Genomic DNA, 20,685 nt, shown 5'->3' on the forward strand with positions numbered 1-20,685 from the left:
TGAAGCAACCTACTTCTTAATCTAAAGCAATGATTCCAAAAGAGTGGTCCAAGGGTTTGTGACCTCCCAGAGGACAGAACTAGACATTATTTGCGCTGATGCAGGATAAAACTTCTGATGCCCTTGCATAATCATTCAGTGCAACAGTGTCAAACTATAATAGTAGTCACTGCATATTTGTCCTACTGTGTACTTGCAGTTGAGAAAAAACGTGGGGAGAGAAAATCTAGCTTCTCTAAACCAGTTTCCTTAAGAAAGCATTAAATTTTATTTTACTAAATATGAATATTTGAGTATACATTTTTACATATCTTTTATGACAAACAGAAATATGCATAGAGCATTTTGGTTACATTTTGAAGTGGGATGGAGCTTAAAGAAAAGTCTGTTTTTTCATGGAACTTTTTACTGGAAAGAACAATTGATAGGTAACGAGGTCCTTGAGACTTGGATATCTGGGTTTTTTTTGTTGTTTTCTTAATACTTTCATTGGCACATACAATTTAATAGTTCAATCATATTAAAAATTGTAAAATCATCACCACAATTTCGGAATACTTTCTTCTTTCTTGTATTCATTGTTAGCTCCCCATTTCACCACAACTTCCCCTGCCATGCCCCTAGGTATTTACTAATCCAGTTACTAGAGATTTATCTATCCAGGATTTCACATATAGTTAAATCATACAAAGCAAAAACAAGAAACAAACCAAAAAAAGCCAACAACATAAAAAAATAAAGAAAAACTCAATCGTAAAGACAGAAAATATTAAAACAGAAACAACTAAGATGAGTCCATAGGGAGAGCAAATGATAAGGTGCTCCATGTGAGCCTGCTACACGTCTGCCGTCACCGACTACAGCGCGCTCTGTCTGACAGCAAGGCCACTCACACCCCTGGACTGCTGTCAGGGGAATTCACTGAAGGCTTCATCCACGTGGGGTCCTTGCAAAAGGATTTGGGCTTCCACTGTCATCCATACTCTTCTGCAAACTATAAAACTTAGTGAGTCCCTATTTCCCAAATGACCAATATATGACATTACAAAACTATGCATACACAGAACTGCTCAAAGCTCAATAGAACCCAATGGAATTTAGTGGAACAAAGCACAAAAAATTCACTGATTGGGTTTCAGATTCCACATTGCAACTAACCTCTAAGAAACTTTGTTGACTTTTGAGATAGCAATACAACAGAAAGCCTTGCTGCTCCACTTATTGGTCCTGAGGGGTTGAGGGTAAGGGAGGGGTGAGGGGAAAAAGGGGGAACCGATCACAATGATCGACGTATGGCCCCCCTCCCAGGGGGATGGACAGCAGAAAAGTGGGTGAAAGGAGACAGCAGTCAGTCTAAGATATGAAAAATAATTATAAATTATCAAGGGGACATGGGGATGGGAGGGTGGGGGAGGGAGGGGAAAGAGTAAGGAGCTGATGCCAGGGGCTGAAGTAGAAAGAAAATGTTTTGAAAAAGATGATGACAACTTATGTACAGATGTGTTTGACACAATGGATATATGTATGGATTGCGATAAGAGCTGTAAGAGCCCCCAATAAAATAAAAACTAAAAAAAAAAAGGAAAATAAATGTTTAGAAAATGATGAATGTAACCAAGAGGAATTACTGAAACCCAAATGAAGGCTGAACATGACAGTGGGACAAAAGAAAAGTAAAAGGAAATAGAGGAAAGAACTAGGAGGCAAAGGGCATTTATAGAGGTCTAAATACAGGCATGTACATATGTAAATATGTTTATATAATGATGGGGAAATATATGTATGTACATATAGTTATAGGTTTATTATTAATGTAGCAGATGGACATTGGGCTTCTACTCAAGTACTCCCTCAACATAAGAACACTTTGTTCCCTTAACCTGGCATTCTGTGATGCTCACCTTCCCAGCATGATCGCTTAAGACAAAGCAGGTACATAACAAAATATGGTAAAGAAAGCTGATGGTGCCCAGCTATCAAAAGATATAGCATCTGGTGTCTTAAAGACTTGAAGATAAACAAGCAGTCATCTAGCTGAGCAGCAGCAAAGTCCACATGGAAGAAGCACACCATCCTGTGTGATCACAAGGTGTCGATAGGATCAGGTATGAGGCAACAAAGACCCAGAATACAAAAAATCCTATCACTGTGAATGAGGGAGAGTGCAGAGTGGAGACCTAAAACCCATCTGTAGGCAACTGGACATCCCCTTACAGAACGGTCGCGGGGAGGAGACAAGCCAGTCAGGGTGCAGTATAGCACCAATGAAACATACAACTTTCCTCTAGTTCTTTTTTCACTCCCCCTCCCACAACATTATGACCCTGATTCTACTTTTCAAATTTGGCTAGACCAGAGAATGTACATGGGTACAGATAAGAGCTGGAAACAGGGCAGATACTGATAGTAGTCATACCAGGAGGGTAAGGGGTTAGGGGTGGGGCGATAGGAGGAACCTATCACAATAATCTATCTATAACCCCCTCCCAGGGGGATGGACAACAAAAAAGTGGGGGAAGGGAGACATCAGTCAATTTAAGACATGAAAAAAACAATAATTTATAAATTAGCAAGGGTTCGTGAGGGAGGGAGGGAGGGTGGGGGAGGAAAGAAAAAAAATGAGCTGATACCAATGGCTCAAGTAGAAAATGTTTTGAAAATAATGATCGCAACAAAGTACAAATGTGCTTGACACAATGGATATATGCATGTGATAGAGTTGTACGAGCCCCCAATAAAATTATTTACCAAAAAGAAAATGATGACGGCAACATATATACAAATATGCTTGATACAATTAATGTCTGGAATGTTATAAGCGCAATTAGGAGCCCCCAATAAAATGACTTTTAAAATTTAAAAAATAAAACCGAAAGCCTCAGTTATCTGAAAAAGTTACTAAATAAATTCTCCTCCTATCTTCTGAGTGTGGCTGAAATTTCTTCATGTAAGTGAAACCCTAAGAAAGTGTAATATGGGGAAAGCAGAAAGCTGTTAAAGAAGAAAAACTTTCCTTCCACCAAATTTTCCACCAAATCAAGTGACTGAAAGTGGCTAGTGTGGACCCTGTCAAAGGCATGAACGGTGGAAGACCAGGAAACAAGGCGGCCCACTTGGGTCTGCCACTCGGTGGGTCAATGCACTCTATCTACCAGCACGTATATAACAGACTGGGAGGGAGAAGCATATAGGAAAAGTTAGCTGTCATTAAAAAAGTACAGTCTTTATTTGAAAAATATGCAAAAATGTATCACTCTTCTTTTACTTTGGATGAAGTCATATTTATATTAACATAACGGATTTATTGTTTAAGTTGATAAATATTTTCTTTCATTTAATTTCTAATACGAAGAATAGTTATGGCTATCTTCTACATAAACTAAGTTCTTTAACGTTGTCAACAATGGGGTATTGAAACCAAAAGTTTAGAGATAACACTAATATCAAAATAAATTTTGAGCCTAAAGAGGGTTCAAAATTTTGTCATTTTCACAAAACTATCTGTAGACATTTACATAGATATATAATCACACATATTTAGTATTTTAAGAAGTCTAATAGAAAAAGTGTGCATTTAAGTCCCAACTCCCACTCTATTTCTTTTGGCACAGCCTAATCGTCTTAGGCCTTGGTCCTTGATGAGCAATGCTATTCTGCATGGCTACTTTAAACTCAGAACAGTAACAAGCCGTGCTCAACTTGTTACAAGCCTAAAGGAAAAACTAAAAATGCCTGTAATTCCAGGACTTTCCTACAAATCTGAAATGTCACCAGTGAAAATACCCATCAAAATGGGTATTTTGATATAAATCAAAATCACTCTGCGATGACTAAGTTTTTACAAGAGATTGTGTCAGAAGATGGACAAACTGCCAGCCCCAGCTCCAAACTGCAGTCACGTCCGATTTTCTTAATGTTTTCTAAAACAAAGCAGAATGGTCTTGAGAGATTTAGCCTCCTAGAATAAAAGCCGTTTATAGATAATCTTCTAATGAACAAAAAGTGTACATTTTGCATGCCTTATTGATATGCATGCGCTACATCCGGGTTCTTTACTTACTAGTTGGAATCGATGTCCGAAGCTTAGCCATTCCTTCTCCACGAGGACTTCAAATCCTCGAATGGTTCTATAGTACCCATCCAGCATGAGCATGGCCAGGGATGTTAGCTGAGCTGTGCGGTCCCAACCATCACTGCAATGGACGACCACAGATGTCTTCCCTGACTCTACCTTGTCAGCAATCCTAAGCGCCCCTGCAAGAATGAGCTAGAAAAGAGACTTGTTAACGGGATTTTTAAAGAATTACACATGTGCTCCTTCAAATTGTACTAACAGACTTCTTAGAAATAATCATCTCAATAACATGGGAAGAAAAATCAATTGCTCCTTCCTGTCACTAATTCTTATAAATGTTTGGAAATGACTCTTACTTTTAAAACTAGAAAAACCTCATACACATATACGCAGACCTTTATTATCTTGAACAGTGAAATATCCAAATGAAAAGTGCCTTCGGGTATTAGAGAAATAAACAGTATGAGGAAGATCTATGAAGGAGTAGGTTCTAGTCCAGTTATCATATATTTAAATAGAATTTCTATGCCAACTGATGGTCTATTAGTTAACACAATATTTAATCAAATTAGAATATGTACCTGAAAGCAATAAAATTAGATCTCTTTCTAAAATTGATGGAGAAGAGGGTATATAACGCCAGGTAGGGCTTAATCAAGAGCAATGTACCTGAGAGCAAATGAGCATGATAGTGGGACAGGAGGAAGGTGAAAGGAAATAGAGGAAAGAAATAGGAGGCAAAAGCTATGTATAGAGGTATAGCTATAGGCATGCATTTATGTAAATATCTTAATTTATGATGAAAGGGATAGAGGCCAAAGTACATATATTTATATGGTAAGTATTAAGATAGCAGATAGACTTTGGGTCTCTACTCAGGCCTCCCTAAACACAAGAACACTTTATTCTGATAACCTAGCACTCGTTGATCCTCCCTTGCAGACACAATTGCTGAAGACAAAATGGATACATAAGCAAATGTGGTGAAGAGAGTGGATGGTGCCCAGCTATCAAAAGATATAGCATCTGGGGTCTTAAAGGCTTGAAGTCAAACAATCAGCCATCTAGCTCAGAAGCAAATAAGCCTACATGGAAAGCAAACCAACCTGTGTGATCATGAGGTGTTGATGGGATCAAGCAACATGTTATCAAAAAACCCAAAACAAACAACTATATTGATGTGAAAGAGGGAGGTTAGAGTGGAAACTCAAAGCCCATCTATAGGTAATTGGATATCCTCTCACAGAAGTAGTATCAGGAAGGGATGGTTCAATCAAGGTATAGTATAGCACCAACAAATAACACATCATTCCTCTAGTTCCTGAATACTTCCTCCCCCTGCTACCATGACCCAGTTCTGACTTAACAGATTTGGCTAGACCAGAGAACACACATTGGTAATAGATAAGAGCTCTGGACACGGGGAATTCAGGACAGATAAGCCCCTCAGGAACAGTCACGGGAGTAGCACTATCAAGAGGATAGAGGGATGGTCGGGGAGGGAGAAAGGTGAGAAAAGGAGAACCCATAACAAGATTGGATATATAGGGCCCCCACCATAAAGGGACAAATAATAGGAATGTGGGTGAAAGGTGACAAAGGACAATTTTGAAATAACAATATATAATTGATCAAGTATACAGGAGGGTGGGAGTGTGGGGGAGAGAGGGGGAAAAAAGAGGAGCTTTTATCAAGGGCTCAAGCAGAAAATGTCTTAGAAATTATGTTGGCAACATATGTAAAAATATGCTTGACACAATTAATGTATGGAATGTTACAAGCACTGTAAGAGCCCCCAATAAAATGATTGGTGGGGGGGGGGAGGGAGAGACACAATTAAAACAAAACAAATTAAATCTCTTCTAGTATACTATACAGTATTTATGTATAATTTTGACTATAAATAGCCAAGATTTTTATATGTGCCACAGAGTACAGCAAACACTGTTTAAATCTTTAAATTAAGTTACTTTCTGTGGAGATATCGTCAATGAATATGGCCTCTCTAGCCATGATCCCCCTATGTGATGTATTCTAAATTCTAGCCTCTTTGCCTGCCATTACACTCCTATTTTGGAGGGAGTTCTTAATTATGCTAATGGACAATATTAAGGTGGGATGTGTTGGGTCTCCCCACCTTAGTAGTAGTCACTACCCTTTGTTTCCTTGAGAGTACAGTCTGCTGAAAGAAAAACACCACACCTCCAAAGCCCTTTCTCGGTGTAAAGGCCACCTCAGAAACAAGAACACAGTAAAAGGAGAGCTACCAATAGAGCATGTTGGAGATCTGTTTGAAGTGGCAGAAGTTAACAGAGGTAATAGAGACTGACACAGACAGCTTATGACAGAGCAAAGGAGCCAGGCCAAGACCGGAGACAAAGGCAAGGAGGCCACGAGATAGAACAGAAGAACGATGCTGAGACTATGAGACTCTAAGCAAGAGCACCAGGCTGGCTTGCTGGCCCACAAAGGCAGAGGCCAAGGAACCAAGTTGCTGAGAGGCAGAGAACTTGAGAGACACTTGGCTACTGGCTGAGGAGAGGTGTTGCTGTGGACCACAGACCGGATCTTTACTGTTTACTGATCCTGGCTTGCGGTAACCTGTTCACTTCCCTAATCAACCCTGTAGTTTTGTTTGGTCTGCCAATTCTGTCTGGCCATTGCAACGAGTTAGTCAACTCAGTAGAGAAGTAAAGTGCCTTGGGAGGAGCAGCTGGTGTTAGAACAGGGTCAAAGAAAAGACAGAGGGCGAAGGCATGCCTGCCCTCCACCGCATTAGGGAAGCTAAAAAAGGTCAGCTACGCCCTCTGCACTGTTTTGCATTGTGATATGGTATGAATAAATATTCTCATGAGATCTGTATATTATCAGGTCAATTTACTGAAGAAGTAAAATAATTGTAGCTTACTTCCTAAGTATGTAGAGACACTGCAAAACAGTTTTCTGTGAAATTGATCTTGACATAAAACCAAACAGATGCCTCCCTGGCCCTGAAAAGTATAATTTTAAAAATGAACAGAACAGCATCATTCTTCTCTGCAATGAGCCATAATGACCAGTATGGTTTCACAAACATGAGTCCGGGCGAAGGCAAACAGATTTCATAGGCTGAGAGACGGCCAAGGCCACTTCACTGGGATCCTCACTGCAAATGCACTCCCGGAATGTACAACTCTGAAGCAATCTCCATCTGGACTATGCACGAGTGAGCCATGAACAACAACACCATGGGCCCCATTCTCCAGCGATATTTTCACTATTTCACCTAAGTTCCACCAATCACTCAAATGAATACTCAGACCTAAGAATCAGCAAACAGACGATTTAGAAAAGCTGAAAAGTTAAGGCTGACCCAGGAGCGAGTTTCTCCAAAGTCATCACTGTAATTCGTTCATCAAATAACCACTTTTGGAGTAGCTTACCATGGGACAGGCACTGCTTTCAGTATGGAAGGAGATAGGCATAAAGCCTGCTGAATTAAGATGCATTTGACTCTGGGGACCAACCAAATGCACACAAATCAGGGAAGATACAGCACGCCAAAAGACAGTGAGTCACAATGGTTCACACTCAATACAGAAGCGGGCTGGCAGAACTGTGTTGTACAGAGAGGCTGGGAAAGGACTCTCTCTGAGACAGTGATACTTGAGCAGGAAATCTGAGGAAAATGAATTGACAGCAACTTATGTTATTTTAAAATACAGTATTAGTTTTATATATGTTCACCAAATATTTTGAGAGGGGTCACATGAAAATGCTCTCAAACTGAAAAATTCCTAAACTTTTCTATGTTCAAAGGTATCAGATAAACAACAATAATAAACAGTCTATCGTCGTAACTCTCGTTAGTTCTGTTTGCCTTCTCTTCAATTTTGATTTTAGAGATTTTAATGTGAGTTTAAGTCTGCTCCTTCTTAACATGAAAAATTATAGTCCTCATTTCAGATTATTAATGTTTATATGCCATCAATACAAACACGGTTACATTAATATAAATTTGGTTATAGCACAAGTCTATATTTTGGTAAGTTATATTAACGTAACAAGATATGATGATGAAATTCAGATTTTATATATATATCACTTTATTAACTGAAGGAATCCTGGTGACCTAGTGGATAAAGCATTAGGCTGCTAACCTCCAAGTCAACAGTTCAAATCCACCAGTAGTCCACCAGATGAGGCTGTCTGCTCTTGTGAAGACTTACAGTCTCAGAAATCCTCTATGGGGTCATTATGAGTTGGAATTGACTCAATGGCAATGTTTGGTTTTTATATTAACTGGAAAGATAGTTTGGCCCTTCAAACATACTAGCAGGCTAGGCAAATTAGTATTTTCATCATGACTTCCCGATAGTTTTCACATTCAAATGGCCTAATTTATTCAACTACTCCAACTCATTTGCCTGATAAGACTGCCCCAACGTGGTCAAGCGGCCAAGAAGTGATCATGCGATGGGGTTGTATTCTGTGACTGCGACTGACACAGACAATACTACCCCAGCTCCTGAAGCGGGCATCAAAGAAATGTGATGGATTCTTCCCTGGTTTTCATAGGTGGCAATATACCTTAATTGGAACATAAAAACATTTCAATGAAGTGCAGGATCGTGCCTGAATGAGGGGGTTGGGGCGTGGCACACCATGAAGAGTTCACAGAAAATGGACACGGCTGTGGTCTGGAAAGACTTCAGAATGGAAGAGATGAACTAAGAAATGGGATCTGAAGAACAGGCAGAAAGCAAGTAAGACGGGAAACATCAGGAAAGAAAGTACAACAGAGCCACATGTAAATATCAAATTTAGAATCAGTCCTCATTTTCAGGGCAGTTATTTCATACAACATCAACCTTCATGTTGATCGTAACTGTAGGCAACATGTAAATCCAAAGCAGAGAAAGAGTTCCCATTTGATTGTCTATATAGAAACAGTAACATATACCCACCTTAATGTGTTCTAGCCAGTGAGTGGATTCCAAGTTAGATAACCAGTGAGTTTCCTCAATGTTGGGGTACACAATCTCTTTAAGCTTTCGTAATGATTCTCTCATAACATGAATGTTGTGGATATCCAAGAAAACTAGTTCTGCATTTTGATAGGCATCTTCACTTTCATAACCTCCACCTTTTGCCTGGAAAAGGGCACACATCTCAGGAAATAACGCAGGCGCATCCACTGTATGCAGACATCATCGAAATCGTTTCTATATGGACATCACAAAGTACCCTCGTGCACAAAAATGAGACATAAAATGGTGGTTAAAAAAAAAGCCTGAGGTCCCTAACTTAACAAAGGCTGATTTTCAAACCCATCCAGTTCCATACTGCAAGTTATGCCTAGTTCACTGACGATGACGGCTAAGAGAGCCCTCTGCGTCGCTCTGCTCCCACACCTGCAGTCCCCCGGGAATGCAATCAACTGCACGGCAACGACCAGCCCGAGGACAGGGCAACCTAGCACGATGTATACTTCTGTGCTGCCCTCCTTACATGGATGTGTTAAAATGGCAAAGGCTGCCACTGACTAAAGATGGGACCCATTTAGCTTCAAACACTAAATATCTGCAACAGTTAAAAAATATCAAACATGTTCAAATGCATTGGTTCCTAACAATACTTTAAAAATTTTGTCACCTTCTAGGGATAACAGGGAGTACACTTTTTATTGGGAAATTCATAAATAAGGGGAAAGAATCAAGCATTTACCCCATTTTTCTTACATCCCATTTTTTGTTTCATTGGTTAATGAAAATATAGATAAAATGAAGTGCCTCTTTACAGAAAGAGGTTCTAGAAAGAGTTCAGCTAATAGCTTCAGTAGGTGATCATGAAATAAGAGTATCACAATTTTTTCAGCCTTCTCAACTGATAACAGTTGCTAATATTTCAAAAGGCGGACTCAACTAGGCATTTCAGATGTGCCTCCTGAAATACAAGCTATATCAGCCACAAGAACCAAACTTATTCCCAAGTTAATTTGGACTCTTCATAACCTTATAGGAGAGAACTGAACTGCTCTATGGGGTTTCTAAGGCTAAACTTTTTATAGAAGCAGATTGCCACATCTTTCTCCTGAAGAATGTCTGCTGGATTCAAACCACTAAACTTCTGGTCAGCACTTGACCAGTGTACTACCAGGGCTCCTTTGTACCACCTATGTTGTTGTTGGATTCTGGCTCATAGAAATCCCATACACAACCTATACTGTAGAACCTACAGTATTGCCCAGAACTGAACCAAAATACAAATGATGCTCTGGCATTATCTGTTAAATTTGAAGGAAATACAGAGGATAGAAGAAAGGTAACCATATCGTGAACATATGATTAGCAAAATTCAGACTATAGGATACTGTACAAATTAAAAAATACAAACAGAGAGAAGAAAGGAATGCCCAACAACAGAATCTAGGGGCATGCACTATGGCACTGGACATAAAAAGACAGAGAAAGGAAAGAGCGCTAGGAAAGTTAGGTAGCGCTTACTTTCGGTGGCGGTACAATGTCATTTTGGTAAAGGGTGGACACCAGCAGTTTTCACCTTTGATGCGGGCATGAAGTCAAACCAACATCGTGATGCATAATGCTCTTATAAAAATGTCTTAATACAGGGGTGGACACTTTTTAACAAGGATGCATATTTACACAAATTAATAAAGAAGATATATCCACAGTGAAATATGTTTTTGAATAATTTCTTTCAAAGAAGATTGTAGAATGCAACATTTCACTCATTTTCTTTCTTTCTTTAATTTTCTGGACCACACTCATTTTTAATTCCATTAGTGAGTAAATCATAGGCTTTGAATTTGCCACTTTCTTGATAGACAACAATAAATATAGCAAACTACCCTCGAATCCAGAACAGCACAATAAATAAGCTTCTTTCTTTCTCTTTGGCATCCTGAACTACAAAGTTTTAAGGACCAATGATTCCAGTAATGATCTCCTCCAGTGTGCTGGACTACCAGCTCCTTGCTGATCCAAGATCTGGAGCTTACTCGCTCAACCAACTGCAGTCTCGCCTTCCACAGACATCCACAAAGCCCTCTGGGAGTGCTCCTTAGCCATCACAGACACGTCCATGAACACGCTTGAGTGCTCCCTCCACGGCCATTCTGACTGAGTCAGAAAAGTGTCTCTCCGTTTCCAAGTCACCATGTCCACAGGGAGTGCTCCCTCCACGGCCATTCTGACTGAGTCCGAAAAGTGTCTCTCCGTTTCCAAGTCACCATGTCCACAGGGTGGGTCTCTAGTAGCACTACCAAGAAGGGTCAACTAAAGTCAGCAGCAGCCATTTCCCCTCCCCAACCAGCTCACACTTTCTCTGCTTTTATCCAACTCACTGGCTGGTGATCTTGCTTGTAGGCACTCTGAAACTGTCTGTGCTCATTTCTCTCTGTTCATTTGCCAGTAAGTTCCACCACCTGAACAATGTCCTCGGCCAAACTCCCCACCTCTGCCATGGCATCAGGAGCTCTGTCGGAGCAGAGAGAGAGTGTCTTCCTGTGTCACCTGACATATTCTCAGGCGCACCAAACCTGGTGAGCACGTATGTAACAGGATATAGGGTCGGCTTCTGCCCTCTACGCTCTCTCCCTGGAAATAACATGAAAGCTCATTCCTGCTCATTCACACCGTACTGTAGAGCTTAGGGAGGAAAACCAACAAGTACTGGAAAAATACACACTGACCCTGGGCAATGTGCTTTACACACACATTATCGCATTATGCCTTGTAACTAAAGCATTAACTGATAATGGTTTAGAATGCCATATCCCTCCCAGGTCCTGTAAGGAGGAATATTTACAATTTAATAAGGAATGTCTGCATTGCCCAATGCGCTGAAAAAGCTAAGCAGGATGAAAGTAACCAGGTAAATGCTCTGAAACTTCATTAAAAGAACAATCATCCAAGATTGTTGATAATAGCAATAACATCACAACCAATCTAAAAACCCAACAACGGTGGCTTTGATTAGTTAATGAACAATTTAAACTAATGTTGCAGGTGAGTACTTACTGACCTTATGGCATGTAGTATGACTTAAAAAGAAGAAGTAAAAAATTATGCCACTCCTGTTACAAAGATATGTGTGTATGCATACACACAAGTCTGGAAGTGTAACAAGATTCAAAGGGGTTCCTCTCAATTACAGGGATTTCACTGGAATGCTTTAAAAAAATTTCTTCTTCAATGTATAAGTATGAGCAAAGGGGTTTCTAAAAGTTCGTGGAAAATAAAACTCAAATGGCATTTAAAAGACAATATACATATATTGCTTAGTGGTGGTAAAAACAAATACGTTTCCTAAAATAAGTTATTATTTTTTTGTTTTGCTAGGCAGTATCAAGTTAATCCAAACTTCTAGGCATAATGCAAATATTTATTCTACAGCAGAAATCAGAAATATTACTATAGCTAACTACAAGTTCTTCAAAGACTGAAGAATTCATACAGATGGAAAGAAGTCAGTAGTGACTTGTCAGTGAGAACATTGTTTTGCTATTCTTACTGATTAGTACTGTGCAAAAACTTAAGCTCAAGTCATTATTGCATCTGGAGAAGGGAGAAATATACTAATAACTGCTAATAATTTGATGTGTAACTAAGCACATAGCTAAGGGGCCCCGTTGGGATAGTGGTTACAGCAGTCTGGCTGCTAACCAAAAGGTCAGCGGTTTGAAGCTGCCAGCTGCTCCCTGAAAAAGGCTGTGGCAGTCTGTTTCTGTCAAGATTGACAGCCTTACCCATATATATACAAACACATTAATTATAATGAACGGGATCGAGGCCAATGTACATAGATTTATATGTTAAAGTATTAAGATGGCAAATGGACTTTGGGTCTCCACTAAAGGCTTCCCTAAACACAAGAACACTTTGTTCTAATAACCAGGCACTCTTTGATACTCACCTTCCCGACGACATCACCGAAGACCAAATGGGTGCATAAGCAAATGTGGTGAAGAAAGTGGATAGTGCCTGGCTATCAAAATATATAGCGCCTGGGGTTTTAAAGGTCTTAAAGCTAAACAAGCAGCCATCTAGCAGGAAAGCAAATAAGCCCACATGAAGAAGCACACCAGCCTGTGTGATCATAAGAAGTCAACAGGATCAGTATCCAGTATCAAAAGATCCAAAACAATTATATCGATGTGAATGGGGCGGGGGGGAGTTGGAGTGGAAACCCAAAGCCCATCTGTAGACAATTGGACAGTCCCCCACAGAAGGGTTACATTAAGTTGCCCAGATTTTAACATTGGTAAAGCAGGACACCGTTGACTGGTTGGGGAGTGGTGTGTGTTCTTGATTAAAACTTTGGTCTATATGGAGCAACAAAAATTTTCATAGAATGCAAAAATAGTATTGTAATATATTTTGATTTCAACATAAGTACTATTTACAGATATAATACATTAAAATTATGTATATTATTATTTTATTCTTTGGCATATTTCTCATTTGAGTGAATTTTTTTAGTAGATTGTTGTCATTGTTTAAAAGGTCATGATATTTTTCAGAAGAATTTTTAAAGTTATATTTCACACATAAAACTGCTTTCAAAGTCTCAACACTTAATTGTGATTTTTCTGATGTCCACACTTTATTTACTGTAGAGAAACCGTGTAGAGTGGCAGCATTCGTTCCTGGGAAGGAACTAATTTTCCCCCCACAAGTTTTAGTGCATTATTGTATGGAACACGGTTTGTTTCAAAATGATGAAATATTTCTAACCATTTGTTCTCTATTGTGATTTTTGCTGATGCCCAAGATTTAACCTTTTCCTTATCAATATATATTTTTAATAATGCTACCTCATTAAAAAGACCACTTTTGGAAATATTACTATATGGGAAATTTTGAGTAATATTGAATGATTTTCGCACATCATTCCAATTAAGTTCTTGTTTTAATGTAACCCGATGAAAATGTTCAATATCATTGTAATGTACCATCCACTGTTCTAAATAATCTATGCAGTTACTATAGAACTTTTTAACGTGATTCACGATATCAGCACGATTTATTGCACCTTGTTCTTAGCTGGCTTATACTATTACAGATGGTTAACGGAAGAAAATTATTTCCTAACCGCTCTTGACACTGAAATTTTAAATTATTAACTTCCATTTGCTACTTCAATTACCGAAATTTTGTCACCTTCAATAGGTTTTATAGCATTTTGGAAAAGAGTTACTTGATTGTGTACAAACTCTAGCCAAATTTTTGAAGCTTCTTTTTCAAAAAACTCTTCTACAATTCTAGGACATTTATCCTGTGACAGAATGTAGGATTTCAAAGGATCGTATATTTTCAAAATTCTTTCCACAGCTGGCAAAAGAGCTAACCAGCGCGCTTTACTGCATCCAAGTATTTTCTGATATTCGACTTCTACAGTTTCACACACACAGTGTATACACAGAAATAAGAATATATTTTAATAACAATATTTCCCACATCTACAGGGAACAAATTGGCAGCTGTTTGAACGGCGTTATGTATTATGTATGTTCCCTTCCCCTTCTCCCGCCGCTCCCTAGCTTGTCGTGCATTTCTTTCCAAAAATCACGATTTTTTTAAAACACCATGAGACACGGAACAAATGGTTAAAAATCGGGACTGCCCCGCCAAAAGCAGGACGTCTGGTCACCTTAGGTTACATGGAAGTGATGATTCTACCAGGGTGCAGTATAGCACTGACAAAACACACATCATTCCTCTAGTTCCTGAATGTTCCTCCCCCACACTACAATGACACAGTTACAAATCCGCTAGACCAGAGTACACACATTGGTTCAGAAAAGAGCTCTGAACACATGGAATTCAGGACAGATAAGCCCCTCAGGAACAGTAGTGATAACACAAGGGTAGAGGGATGGTGGGGGCGTGGCAGGGAGGGAGGGAAGGGGCAGAAAGGAAATGGGAGGGAGGGAGGGAAGGGCCATCACAAAGTTGGATATATAGCCCATCCCCTAGGGGGATGAATAATAGAAATGTAGATGAAGAGAGACAATGGACATTAACAATAACTGATCAAAGAATCATGAGGCCGAGATGGTGGAGTTGGGAGGAGAAAAAGAGGAGCTGATACCAAGGACTCAAGTAGAAAGAAAATGTTCTGGAAATGTTGATGGCAACATATATACAAGTGTACTTAATACAATTGAATGATGGATTGTCATAAGATTTGTGAAAGCCCCCCTAATAAAATGATAAAAATAAATAAAAGATGTATAGCCTTATAAACTTCACGGGGCAGTTCTATTCCATTCAACAGGGTGGCTGTGAGTTGGAATGAATTCTACAGCATTAGGTTTAGATTTGGGTACATTTATGTTATGTAACAGTTTGTTATTGGTTTTTTGTTATCTAACAGTTTGTATTAAATAATTTTTTGCTCCTAAAACAACCTTGGCAATTATTGTTATTTAGATTCTTTTAAATGAGCGATTAACATCTGAATGGACTGAGTGACTAATAAAGTCACAAAACCATCCAATAGGAAAGCCAGGATTGGAACCTACATTGTTATCCTTCGAAAGCCGGAGCTCTTTCCATTACACTGTGGCCCCAGCCAAGCTCAGCTCATTCAGGAAACGTGTCATTACAAGCTTAGTTACTGAAAGATAGACCATCTCACCTTATTGGCAACAGCATTAACGCTTGGCCGGGCATCAAATATGAAGATTTTATGAGACTGGGCATTGGAGTCCATGATGGCTTGAAGGTATCTCTCATCTTCCTTACTGCGTTTCCCACTGACTCCCACCATAGGCTGGCTACATCGAGTGATTGTGGCTTGACTTTCAGGATGAATCCATGATAAAACCTGAGTATGGGGAAAATGGTGACAAAGACCGTCAATGTGTCTCTCCAAAATTACTATTTACTCTAAAGAGATCTGCTTTCTAACAGGATGCAAAGGCTGATATGAAGGATAATTTAGGAAAAACCACTTTTCTCTGAAGTCACCTCTTATCATATAGAAAACGTCATCTAATTTCAATCCGCCGTTTATTTTTGAAATTCACAGATTACAGGGAAGTATTACTTCTGGGAGGAATAAAATCAACAAAGGCTAAAGTAAACCCTTTTAAAGATTTATTCTTATCACCAAAACTGCCCAACTGTAATGCGTTTAGAACCTATGAATTAAAAAAAAAAGAACCTATGAATTTTGTACCTAATGTGATTTGAACTCACCATTCTAAGATCCAAGCATTCACCATAAAGATGTAAGGCTTTGTTCTTTGTAGGACTTAGATCATTTACGACATGACTTGACTTTAGAAAAAGCAAATAATGCACCAAGCTCACTGTTATCCAGGCACAACCCTGCAACGTCACACAGTTCCTGAAAATCCATGTCACACTCTTTAAAGAGGGCTCTTTAAGTTTCCCCTCCAGCTTTATTAAAAAATTCAACGCTGGTTAAAGTTCTGCTGCTGTAACTACTTTCATCATGCATCCTAGCTTGTACCCTGCTTTCTGTGAGAGCTCTCCTTCTGCCATTCGTTAAGCTCAGTATTGTCTATCACACAGAAGCATTTACAAAGTTTCATCAAAGCTTCGGACTTACTGGGATACGGCCCCTTGATCTGAAGGATGCTACTCTCTTTAATTCTTCATCAGGAATGTTTGCTGGCACAACCAAGAGGGCGGGGTAGGTATCACACAGCTCATACCGTTCATTTATCTTTGTTATTCTCCAACTCTCATTAGGAAGTCCCTACATGTAAAATAAAACAAGACAAATTACTACCTAATTAAAATATTAAAAGGAACCCAAAGAAAAGCTATTCTATTCAACCTCTCTCATCTCCACTGCCCATTTCTCAAAGTTACTGTCTTCCTGTGGCAGGCAGGCCTTTAAGACTAGAAATGCGAATGTAGAGATTGCTGTGTTCACGTTAGCATCGACTCATATGTGAATGGATTAAATACTGTTTCAGCGCTGCGTCTGTTCTATGAATAGGCCAGGGCAAAGGAAATAGGGCAACTGTAAATGCTCCCTGTCTTAAAGGGAAAGAAAACTCATTCAACTTCACTAGATGACTGATATTACTGTCATTCATCTATACAAATATTTTGACAAGTAGGTACCAAATGTCCACCAGAATATCCTATAGTTACCACTTACACCATGAAAGTAAATTTTCACTCCTACAAGAGAGTGCACATAAGAATGTTGTTCATCTAAAACATAAAAGGAAAAAATAGGGAAAAACTTAACAGAAAAGAGCAAGACTTAAAACAACTTTTTAAAATACATGAATCCTTAGGTTTTCCCGAGCAGCTTGTTACACTGTACTACCTTACACGTAATTGCGTTGTCATCAAGTCAATTCCAAGTTATCACAACCCTACAATAACTTAATATTCACGTCTACAGAGGCTGTTAGGATTCATGGGAACCTTATAAAACAGTAGAACTTTCCCTGTGGGATTCTTAGACTGTTTATGGGAGGAGAGAGCCTCATCTTTCTCCCTTGGAGTGGCTGGTGGTTTTGAACTGCTGGTCTGGTCGTTTCTACTCTGTTCCAAAAGGGCACGATGAACTGGCACTGACTCGATGGCAGTGAGTTTGCTTTTTGGTTACTACTACTTGCAATGAATTTAAGGAATTATATAGGATTAAAAAACACTTTAAATTATCATTAAAATACAGTCACTTGGCAATTTTAAAAATGAGAAACTTAGATGTCATCTTCAGCCTCTCCCCTCATATCCAATCAATGATAAATTTCTATGATTTTTATTCCAAAAGTTATAAGACAGAGAAGTTTATTCACTTCTACCAATCCTTCCCTAATGCAGGTTATTCTCAAGTCTTGCCCATCTCAAGTTTCATCCCTGTGAAATTCATTTTCCATACTGCTTCCACAGTAATCTTTTAAGATTCACACATGAGCATGCCATTCCTTTGCCTAGGAAACTTTAATCATTATCTTGTTTTTATCCATAATGTATATAATTAATACTTTATGGAATTAGCACGACCCTTCACAATGTTGCCTTCTACAGCTTCTCAGCTTATTTGCTCAAAATAGTATAATCAAAGAACATTACCCCAACACAAAAATCTCCTAATTTCTAAGGCACTCAGTATTTTCCTTGTTCTGTTTGAATGACTGCCTTTTAGTCTACGTACCATCTTTGAAGAGTGGCCTGTACCACCTTTTAGCACCCAAGAGGGGAAAGAGAAAAAGGAACAGAGAGTAGAACCACTGCAGTACCATCAAGGAAGTAAGACCAGGAAAATGGGTGCATAAGCAAATGTGCTGTAGAAAGGTGATGGTGGCCAGCTATAAGAAGATATAGCATCTGAGGTGTTAAAGCCTTTTAAATTAAACAGGCGGCCATCTAACAGAGAAGCAACAAAGCCCACATGGAAGAAGCACACCACCCTGTGTGACCACAGGTATCAACAGGATCAGGTATCAGAAATCCTAAGACTCCAAACAAACAATCATATTGATGCAAATAAGGGGGGGGGGCTGGAGAACCAATGCCCATCTGTAGACAATTGGCCATTCCCTCACAGAAGGGTCACAAGGAGGGACAAGCCAGCCAGGGTGCAGTATAGTACCGAGGAAGCACACAACATCCCTCTAGTTCTTTAATGCTTCCTCCTAGTCACTCGCATGACCCCAGTGCTACCTTACAAATCGGGAAGACCACAGCACAGGCACAAATAGAAAGAAAATGTTTTGAAAATGATGATGGCAACATTTGTACAAATGTGTTTGATACAACTGATGTATGGATTGTTATGAGAGCTGTAAGAGCCCTCAATAAAATTATTTATAATTTTTTTTAAAAGAAGAAGAGAGAAAGATCAGGAGTTGGGTGTATATTTTGAACTTGGGGTCTCTTTGCTGAGAACCTCAGTTTTCATACAAAAAGAAACAACTTTTGATTGGTTAATTGGTGGGGGTTGGGGGGTGGAAAGGGGAAGGCACAGGAGGGCAGACAGGCTTTACCTGGGTGAAGGGGAAGACAATGTAGTACATGAGTGAGATGAGGAATATAAGGGATGGGGAAAAGGGCAAGCCATTGGGAGATATGATCAATTATTTAAGTTAAAATTTAAAGACTTAAAAAAAAAGGTAACTGTGCAAAAGCTAGCGAACACTTAGGTCCCGGAATACAGTTTCTATAAACATAGGTAAGAAACATGAAGAAAGAAAGTAATTATACTACAGCTTTCAACAATTAAAATAAAGCCAAACAGTGAATCCTGAGAAAGGTGGATAGTCAGATTTCTAGACACTCACATTGCATATGTGAAAGTGTAGTTTCCAAAAAAAAAAAAGCAAGGCATAAAAAAAACCCCATAAAAGATGGACCCTTATAAAGAAAAAATTAAGTGACAGAAATCAGACTGAATAACCCCACACAAACTTATAGGACAGAAACTAAAGTAACAGTATTATGCATGCTCGAAGAGCAAAAGGAAACACGTACGACTAAAGGAAATCAGTAAAATCAAACAATAATATAAAGAGAATGTCAATATAGAGACAGAAATTACAAAAGAAACCAAACAGAAATTCTGGAGCTAAAAGGTACAATAACTAAAATAAAAATATTCACTTCAATAGCACATTTGGACAGGCAAAACACTGATGAGTTTTAAGCTAGGAAAATTAAAATGATAGATTCCAAAGAGCAATAAAAATAACACAGAGATAAACAATCCGGAGGAGAAAACAATGGGACCAATGGTTTAGTATTAAGAGAGCAGATGGACATTGGGCCTTGACTTAAGTACTCCCTCAACACAAAAACACTTTGTTCTAATAACCTGGCATTCTATGATGGCTCACCTTCCCAACACGATCGCTGAAGACAAAGCGGGTACATAAGCAAATGTGGTGAAGAAAACTGATGGTACCCCGCTATCAGAAGATATAGCATCTGGGGTCTTAAAGGCTTGAAGACAAACAAGCGGCCATCTAGTTGAGAAGCAACAAAGTCCACATGGAAGAAGCACACCACTCTGTGTGATCACAAGGTGTCGATAGGATCAGGTATCAGGCATCAAAGACCCAGAACAAAAAATGATATCAATGTGAATGAGGGAGAGTGGGGAGTCAAGACCCAAATCCCATCTGTAGACAAGTGGACATCCCCTTATGGAAGGGTCACAGGGAGGAGACAAGCCAGTCAGGATGCAGTATAGCACCAATGAAACATACAACTTTCCTCTAGTTCTGTAATGCTTCTTCTCCCCCACTATCATGACCCCAATTCTACCTTATAAATCCGGCTATACCAGAGTATGTACATGGGTACAGATAAGAGCTGGAAACACAGGGAATCCAGGACCGATAAACCCCTCGGGACCAAGCTTGAGAGTAGCCATACCAGGAGGGTAAGGGAAAGGTGAGGAGAGAAAGGGAAAAACGATCACAATGATCTACCTATAACCCTCTTTCAGGGGGATGGACAATAGGAAAATGGGTGAAGGGAGACATAGGTCAGTGTAAGACATGAGAAAATAATAATAATTTATAAATTGTCAAGGGTTCATGAGGGAGCAAGTCGGAAAAATGAGGAGCTAATACCAAGGGCTTAAGTAGAAAGAAAATGTTTTTTAAAATG

The 20,685-nt window shown here is 39.2% G+C and overlaps 1 protein-coding gene across 2 annotated transcripts in view; it reads right to left on the reverse strand.

Annotated features, from left to right (window-relative positions):
- Positions 1-20,685, reverse strand: part of MTMR2 (myotubularin related protein 2) — a 93,110-nt gene that overhangs the window by 12,846 nt on the left and 59,579 nt on the right. For both annotated transcript variants that reach the window (XM_075546482.1, XM_075546483.1), the window contains exons 8-11: positions 16,658-16,807; positions 15,719-15,907; positions 9,022-9,207; positions 4,061-4,267 (exon numbers count right to left, since the gene is read on the reverse strand). In XM_075546482.1, coding sequence (XP_075402597.1) covers positions 4,061-4,267; positions 9,022-9,207; positions 15,719-15,907; positions 16,658-16,807 — 732 coding nt within the window. The remainder of the gene's footprint in view (positions 1-4,060; positions 4,268-9,021; positions 9,208-15,718; positions 15,908-16,657; positions 16,808-20,685) is intronic.

This window comes from Tenrec ecaudatus, chromosome 4 (assembly GCF_050624435.1).
Source record: "Tenrec ecaudatus isolate mTenEca1 chromosome 4, mTenEca1.hap1, whole genome shotgun sequence".
Classification (NCBI taxonomy): domain Eukaryota; kingdom Metazoa; phylum Chordata; class Mammalia; order Afrosoricida; family Tenrecidae; genus Tenrec; species Tenrec ecaudatus.